Raw genomic sequence first — 9,391 nt, forward strand, 5'->3', positions numbered from 1 at the left:
TTAGCAACGTTTACTCGGGTCCAAAGCACACAAAGTTAACACAAATGGTGCCAGAATCAAAGCCATCATTGTCTTCAGCATGTTGTTCAAATGACCTCAGCAAATATGATTGATGCACTGTCAATTACTCTTGCAGATTTAGAGCCAAATAATTCATTACCCATTCAGAAACGATTGATTCAAGCCGTTCCATATCAGAACACATTGCAGTCAAATAGATGTAAAAAAAAAAGGAGAGAATAGTCTGCACTGCGAAATGGCTTTTTGAGCAGTCCCCCTTCACGCTTGTGCAAGTCCTCAAAAATGATAATTGGCACAGCGTCACCATGGAAACACAGACGCAACTACCTCCTTCAGCTCCAAATGGGAACGTTTCTCAGGAATGGATAGATGCTAGATGGGGTCTGGGTGCTTGAGTTTGTTGCAGAGATTATAGTTCCCATTTGCATTTGAGAGCGTTAAGAGGTCTTCAAAATGAAACGGCTTTGCAGCCGAACACACAGCTAACATCCATTTTGTTTTTTTTCTCAGAAACAACATAAACAAGGTAACTCTGGTTGCTCACCGGATCCGCGCCACATTTCTGACAGATGACAGTCGGCCTCCCCTGCCTCCTTGCACAAGTCCACCACGTCCCGACATAGCGTGTCCGGCGTGATGGGCACCTCAGTAAAATGTTGGTCATTGTTACTGAGGTAAACTGTCAGAAACATCTGTGGACAAAGAGAGAGAAATTACATTAGAAAAACAAGTTATTGAAAACTGGCAAGTCGAGGTACAACTATAAAAGCATAAGATCGCGGTGTTCCATGTTGAAGCAACTAGAACAACATGATTCCCTTTAGTTGGCATCTCATTTCAGTGTATGTGTGTCTTGCTTCACTAATAGCAGTATCAGCAGGCCGGCCCGCATTCCTCTGTGTCAACACAGAAATCAGAGGACAGCTTCCAAAATTCCACTTCACCCTGTGCCATGTACCCGGTAACTAGTGTTGACACAACTGACGATTTCTCCGGCTTGGCTAAGCCCTCTCGTCTAGCTTCGGGGTAGCTGGTTTCCTGCCTCAATATTGTAGGAAAGGACGAGGAATTGCATGCATCAGTTAGGAAGAGACATGCTAACAAACTGTAGTTCCATCACTAACATCAGACTGTTGGCCATGGAATGGAAGAAAAAAAAAATACTGAAGAAGAGACTGGAATACAGTGAAGTCTAGCATATTTGCAGTTTGGCTTTGTTGAACTCTGGTGGCATGGAACGACGTGTATAAGTACCTTGCTGTCATTTTGTTACATCCATAGGCAACTACAAACCTTTTTGAATGGCCGTCAATTACTTGACGTATATTGCTATTCTGGCAGGGCTCATTTTGCAACCCCTGTGAATAGCGGCAGCCACATTCTGCTTCAGCATGTCATTAAGACTGATTAACCTGCTCTGGTAAATTTCCTTTACACTTTCCAAGTATCAATAAATGTCACCCATATGCAGGGGTGGGCATCTTGAAAGTACAAGTCAAAGGCAGTTATGGGTCATAAAAAAGGTGACCTATAACCCTACAACAGGTCGACAGTGCGCACTAGATTTAAAAAAAATAAATAAAATAAAAATAATATGGAATATGTGTTTGATGAGAAGCATGGGAAGATACATACACGCGCACAGACAGTAAATATACTGTCTGTCTGCATATGCATGCACTTATATATTTCACACTACACTGCTTTTTACGCATTAATAAAAAAAATAAACCAAAAAATGTGTATCGTCTTTATGTGTACATCACTTTGCACTTAAAAGCTTTGTGCACTTCTGGTAAGACTGCATTTAATAGTGGCGTGGCATGACAATAAAGCAGACTCTAATCTAATCTAGTCTAATCTAATGCCTAAGAGGCTTTGGGGCCAACACTGGAATATGCTCTCAGATGTAATCTGATCACACGATAGGAATGGCAGCTTTGATAAGGCTCAAGTAAAAGCAGTGCAGTACCATACTGCATCAGGCCCTGGTTTATAATACTGTGCTGCTATGGATGAGTGGCCATCGTGTTATATAGTTTTCCCTCGATCCCCAACCCCAGGTTGAGCTGTTAAATGGTTTCTATTCTTGGGATGCCGCGGCCTACAGAGGCCATGGTAGGAACACATCATGTCGGCCGGGTCACAGATACAAAGGCTTTGTGGGCGCGAGTATGCGAGTCAGCCGAAAGCTATTAGCCAGAAACAAAAGTATTGGGGTTGCCTTTATACTGCGCGGCAAAAGAGGGCAACTGTGACTCGGCTCTAAGTGGCTTGATCCTCCCCTTTTCATCTTGAAGTAGATCAGTGACGCTAGGGAAAGGAGTCACATTTCCTTAGCAACATGCACAAGCTGTCTTCCACAGCAAAAGGTAAGTGTGTGACATAACTAATGGCCTGCGCCATTCGGATGCAGATACCCATTGATAATGTGAATCGGCTTGTGAGTCATCATCAAGAGTAATGCAGTTGGTGAGGAAGCTATAAACAGCAGCTCTGTTCAAATTTACTCCTCCTGATTGCTCATCACCTTTGTTGGCAACCTGGTGAGTTAGTTACCATGACTAATGCTCTAAGCTCAAGAGTTGGATGCACTTTACTCGGGATTCCAGCAACAGCAGAGCAGCTGACATCATCAAAACTTCCCAGCAATGTAGGACATTCAAATGACCCTGTTAATATTTAGAGAGTGGTGGAGAGACAACACAGCGAGGGGGGAGGGTTGAGGGTGGGAAAACAGTGGAAGGAGGTGGTGGGGGTGGGGGGGTGCCTGCTGAAAGGCCAATTCCTCTTAGCACTAAAGTTAATGTACCAGGGCCAAAATGATCTTGTACTGAGCAAGTAAATATCTGATGCAGCACATTGCAGGTATGTGCGGTATGTGCGTAATCAAATAAGCCAGAACAAATATCCACAACTCTTTGAAATACATGGCTGTTGGCTCTTTCATGACTCAAAAATTAGGCCAGTATCAATATTGGGGCTCAATACCCCAGTCAGTATTCCACAACAAAAATAGTACTGAACACTGTCAGAGTGAGGCATCAACAAAGAATAGTTTTTAACCAGACGGGATTGAGGGCAGAAATGAAACTGACTGCTGCGACCAAGTGGAAAATGTGGACTTGTGGAGTTCAGTACTGCAGTATCCTGAGCCTAGCAATACGGTTAGCCTTATGTTAGTTAGCATGTGCATTAAGTTTGCCATTTCGGTGATAATAAATTTTTGTGCAATAGGCAACCTGCACACTTGGAAGTCTGGCTGATCAGTAATCATGTAATAGAAAATAGGGGCGAACACAGGTAACCCATGATACAGTGACTTTTCGTTTTTTGGGCCACAGTTGAGTACACTGTTGTCATGTAATGAGCAATATAACTTAATTTCAAGTTAACTGTCTACTCCTGATCCTTGTTAAATATTTTCCAGCTGGTTAAAAAGTTAATACATCCATGGTTTACAGCATGCTATTAAGACAGTGTCGTCAATATTTTGCTCTTGGTCCGACAATTTGCATGTTATCACAACATTCATCATTCTGAACACTATGTGCCATAAAAAAAATTAATAATTAATAAAAAAAAAAAAAAAACTCAACCAGATGAGGCTATCAAAACAAACAGGAGAACTTACGAGAACTCATTGCCTTAGGTAACCTAACGATTCAGTGGTGAGCCAAAGACAAGATGCAAGTACATCAACCTGAGGCCAAGCGAAGAAGGAAATCTATCACTACAACTTTGATATGTTCGAACACAATCAGAATGCCCTGCATTTTGGACTGATATGGCAGCTTTAAAATGACGAACTGGCAATTACAGTGTGCGCATGTGGGCTTGAACTCAGCAGGATTCACTGTAGATACTTTAAAGTAGAGCTGTGATACGGCTGAGTCGTTGGAACCACATCTCGGGGATTAAATTAATCTGCTATATCTATATTAAAAAAAAAAATGCAGCTTCTCACCAGGCTACTGGCTCAGTATTTCAACATAAGCTTAAACTGGGCTTGTTGCAATTCTATAGGCAACAACTGTGCCAACAGCTGACAAATCATTGATGTTGTTAATGTTGCAAGTGTCCATTCTCAGGAGGTCCTTACAAAGCAGTCTCAAGTAATTATTTGGCATCCAAAGTTAAATAGTCATTCATCAAGATCGTAAGAAACAAACAAGGATCGGAATAGTGTAGTGTAATGTAGGGCTGCAAGATTATGGAGAAAATATCAATCATGATTATTTTGGTAACTGAAATTATGATTATTTTTTGGTTTAAAAAAAAAAAAGAGGAAAGAAAATGTTATTCTTTGAAACACTATTACACAAGTTCCTTTTAGATGAAACAAAATGTATGAAATTAGTTATTACTGTATTTTAAAGTTTAAAAAAGGTGCAAATGTATAAATTTAAACAACTCAACTCAAAATTAATATGAATAAAAAATTTTAAACGATTATGCTGCTTTTGTAATTGTGGAGTATAATAATTTAAATTTTAATTGAATTTCGATTATTTGCACAGTCCTAGTGTAATGTATAACTGACTGAACTGGCATGTCCATTATGCTCGGGTTAGGGAAACATGCGCAAAGCCCTCTTTTACAGACAACAAAAACACAACCTTCCCAGATGAAAGACAGCAACATCAAACCCTCGACCATAAGGAGCGCTATAAGAAGACATCTAAGGGACAATAAAGCACCTGCAGCTGGCAGCACTTGCTCGATTTGCCATCTTGAAAAATGGCTGAATTGAACTGACAATGAGGGACTGGAACAGAAAAAGACACTGAAACAGTTTCTCTTGGTTAGTTGAAAGAGATAGTGAATCCTTTGAGTCACCTAGTGAAGAAAGCGTGTGTCATTGTTTAAGCGTAGGTGCAAATAAAGCCATGTTTGGCAGTTTTGTTTGGTTCTCTGCATTCTTTTTGGGGATATTGTCAATATGGGTAACAGGTGCACGGATTACTTTTGTAGGGTACATTAAATTAGCTAACATTGATACATGAACTTGTGTTGGTGATCGTGGACATGACGTAGTAGTATGCCAAGGACATTCTGTGTTTTTTTTTTTTTTGTTTTTTAAGGACTGTCATCATGGCTCGTCAGTCACCACTGCACCAATTATTTCTACGCATAGTTGCGCTCCGCAATAACGATTAATCCGTGTGGAGAAGGGATCCCTGCCAAGCTCGAGGCAGAGATTTCTATCTGTTCTGTAAACATTAAGTAATTCGATTTATCGCTTCAGTCCTAAATGTATGAATGAATGGTTGTGTGAGTCCTCCAATTGGAAGGCACTGGCAACCAGTCGAGGCTTTGGAATCTAAGAGGTTCATAAAACAGCAGCACAAAGTGAGGTGGGTTACAGAAAATAATATTAAAACAAAGAAAATGACTCTGATCACTCTTGGATTATTTTGGTCACGGTCATATTGTAGCTGTCTATTAATATAGTTTATTGCTACATGTCATGGTCACCTGTCCACACAATGATGTGGAAGGCCCTCTGCCAAGTCAATAAGGGGTTTATAAAATAAGCAATTCAGACATGAAAGCAATAGCTTTCCTCTTTGCGCTTTCATGCAGGTATGTAAATATTCTGGATTTTGAGAGGATTAAAAAGCAACTTCATGTCTTGTTTGCATACACCCAGTGGGATATGGCAAGTTCCTAGGAATTCATCGGCTTACACCGTGTCGCACTGGTGATGGACATGCTATTTACTGATGTGGTTTAAAAGCAAACCAGCATTCCAAAGCATACAGAAGTAAACCTAACTCCACAACTTGGCAGAAGCAAGACTTTAGGTAGCTATTTGGTCTTAAACTCATTGGGAAGCCACTGATTGCATGGCTAAAGGAACGGTGCCCTTCGTGGCTCTGGGGTAATTGTTTAGACTGTGAGAAGATCAGAGTTTTAAATGTCAACACTGCAGCCACAGCCAATCACAATCAGAGAGGAATGCGCTACAGGAGTGTAGCAGTCTCCCCCTGATTATTCAGATACATGCAGCAGAAAAATGGGGGAAAACGCACACAGTGCGCTTGGCGGATGATTTATGATTTACAGGTAGTGAATCAGCAGAGTTTGAAAGCCAATCAAAACTACAGGTTGAACAAAAGGTGGGTTAAAAGCACCCGCGTCAATCTCTATCCATATGTCAACCCTTGAAGCCCTCATTCTCCTTGTCAGGGTCAATTCGCCTCTGAAGACCATTGTTCTAAATGTGATTGGTCTCATATTGAGTTAAGAGCGATGAAATCTCTGACAGGGGCACCTTCCTATTTGCGGGGACAGACAGATCACAGGGGATGGCTCTGTAATTGAGTTGCTCTGCAACAACAGGATAACTAGCAAATGTAAGGTCATCCTCTCACATTCCACATCGGAACTGGCTAGGAAAAAAAAACAACAGTCAGAAGGAATTCATTATCTCTTCATATGGCATTTGGAAACTGGTCCAAGTGAGATAAGCTATCCTGGCTTTCGATCTGATCTGTGCAGAGCAACATTTTTGTGCTCTCAATTAGTTCTTTGTATTCACCTCTGTGGGACATAGGAACCAGAAAGATGGCTTTTTACTGTAGTGTCAGGACAGACATTGATTCAAGCGGCTGTGCATTTTCGTTCTCATCAGGTTCAAGGACGTTCATTGCATGGGCTGCAACCTATCTCAACTGACTGACGGATGAGAGCCAGACTACACCCTGGACTGGTCGCCAGCCAATCTCAGGGGAATCTGACACCTATAGAAATTATGAAAGTCTTCTGACATCTTAACCTTGCCAGCAAGCTGAATTCTCGCGGTATTTGTGAGTTCACAAACTCCGGAGAATACATCTTGTACCTCTCACGCTGATGCGTTTGCCGCCGACCTTTTTTAGGTCTTTACGTGTTGTTTAGGGCGGGACGAAGTCATTAGTGCTGAAGGGAGGGGGAAATAAACGCTACATAACAGACAAATGGACGCTGCAATTAATACTGCTCTCACAGGTTACTCACCGTTTCATTGTTGAATTCTAACAGAGAGAGACGCTTCGTGCATTTTTTTATCTGGTAAAGATGTTCGTGCTTTTCCCCTCCCCCTCCCTAAGACGAGACGGAAAACATTTTCATCCGTTGCCTTGATTGGTAAACAAAACGTGCAAAGATGCCGCATCAATCAATCAGCTCGAAGTATTGTACAGCAAGTCCCTCCTTTCCCGAACAGATGTGCTGAGTGAAGCCCCAGATTGATGTGAAGAACTCCCTTGAGTCAATCACAATTATCAATCTGGTTTGTGAGGTTACTGACAGCTATAAGAATTATTAAAGTCAGATCTGTGAACAACTACTGCAGCTGTCTGTATGAACATTAGTCCATGTGGAAAAATTATCAGGGTGAAGTTTCGAGGCATAGATTTTGCTTAAACTTTTTTGTAATCAAATTATTGGAATTATTCTATTAACACTTTCAACCCTTTATTGGCTTTTATAGTCAGGCTTGACAACCTCAAGACTAAATCCCTTGGACAAACAACATCCAATCTAATGTCACATCCTTGACAATTCCTCCGGAGGGTAATCTTAGTGGGCTCGTTATCACACTTTTGATTCTAGCTGAGGTAAGCAAATTAATCAAGAAGCTAAGAGAGTCACCTCCGAAAGTGATTACTGCCCAGTGGTGAGACACTGCAGCAGTATTTCCCTCGGTGGCCATCGCAGCTGTCCCCGCCGCAGCTTTCAGAGTTGACACAGCTCCAATATGTCATCATGAGTCCTTCAAAAAAAGGCAAGGCAGCAGAAACCACCCAGATGGACTTTTTGTCCCTGCTCAAATGGACTTTCTGTCTTAGGTGAAACCACCTCTTTGTGCACTTAATCAGCAACCTGGTCTACATTAAACCTATCGGGATAGGAAGTGTGCTTTCTAAACTACCTTGACTAAAGCCTAACAGACATTCAGATTAGGAAACAGTTACAACATGGTGCTTAACCTGAAGCACTATAAATCACAACAATAAAACAAGTTACTACAAGTGACATTACAAGGTAAGCAATTCATACTCAGAAATGTACAAATAGAAGCAAAAAACAGCAACAGACTATATACTACCATTCAAGCACTGACACACAACATTGTGTCCAGGCTTGTACACCCCCGAAAGACCTGAACATAGACCAAAAGTGATGAGTTCCCTCCATGTTCCTTACGTTTCCTCATACAGAGCCACCACATTGTCCAATGGAATTGTAACACTTGGATGCTAAATTCTGTACTACACGCAGTCAGATACACACAAGTTGCTTGTTGAATCCAGCGCATTGGTGGTACTGTGAGAAGAATACCATGGTAGTCAGCACTAGAAAGACATATTGACAACTACCATAAGCATAATTTCCCCTTGCAATCGATAATCATTCCTCTGAAGGTGAAAGTCAAAACATCGCTGTTGACCAACCCTGGTGACGACGTGCTTACGTAAAAGCCACAGGGGCCAGGGCGCCGACATAAAACCTATAGCTGCACAGAAAACATGCTCGGGTTTCTGTTGACACACTCTCTCACTCACGCACACACGTAACACATTGGAGACGTGCTGTGGTTTCGCAGCACAAAAAAAAAGAGCAAATACGTACAAATGTGTGTTCAGAAAAGGAGGCCTATCTGCTCTTAATCTACACAGTAAGCTTCTCTTTTCATGGGAGAAGAATGAGGAAGAGGTGGGTGAGCGAACGTCACACGTACAAAAAAATAATAATTGCTTAGAATCTTCTCATTATCTTACTGTATGTAATATAATGAATATTTACCTCTGAATTTACATTAACAAATGAGCCTATTGACAACAGTCACTTTATTTGAGAGAATAATTGACATTAATCGCCCACAGCCAAATGGTAAAAGGTAAAATGTTGCTGCAGCGTGTGAATTTGGTTGTTACATGACAGCGACGTGCGAACAATGTCATTGCTTTTGAAGGAGCTGCTCTGTACCGTTTCACATGGACATCCTAACGCTGTTGTTGAACTATTCCAACATTCTGTGTTTAGCTGTACTACCACCAAAAAAGTAAGGCACGGGTCAGTTTGGTACAGAAAGAAACAACTCACCATTATGCAGTCGCAGACTACAAATAAGTGTTTGTTTTGGGTTTTTTTTTTTACGATGGCAAAATTGTGAGAAATAGAGTGTAAACTTATGGTAGGTTAACCAGTGTCCTGAAGTGGACTATGCTCAACCTTAGTTGGAGTCACTGTCCAATCATCGTTCAGAGGGAGGTTTGAATAGAGCGGGACAGTAAATCAGAGGCACGTGACTTATATAGTGCAGTAAAGGGTGCCTGTCACTTATCGGTGTGCTGCGACAGCACAGTCACATACAATCTGC

At 41.4% G+C, this 9,391-nt stretch overlaps 1 protein-coding gene across 2 annotated transcripts in view; it reads right to left on the minus strand.

Annotated features, from left to right (window-relative positions):
* LOC144000889 (apoptosis-stimulating of p53 protein 2-like) overlaps nucleotides 1-9,391 on the minus strand; it is a 28,557-nt gene that overhangs the window by 17,106 nt on the left and 2,060 nt on the right. For both annotated transcript variants that reach the window (XM_077494640.1, XM_077494638.1), the window contains exon 3: nucleotides 566-713. In XM_077494640.1, the coding sequence (XP_077350766.1) occupies nucleotides 566-713 (148 nt within the window). The remainder of the gene's footprint in view (nucleotides 1-565; nucleotides 714-9,391) is intronic.

The sequence above is a fragment of the Festucalex cinctus genome, chromosome 14 (genome assembly GCF_051991245.1).
Source record: "Festucalex cinctus isolate MCC-2025b chromosome 14, RoL_Fcin_1.0, whole genome shotgun sequence".
NCBI lineage: Eukaryota > Metazoa > Chordata > Actinopteri > Syngnathiformes > Syngnathidae > Festucalex > Festucalex cinctus.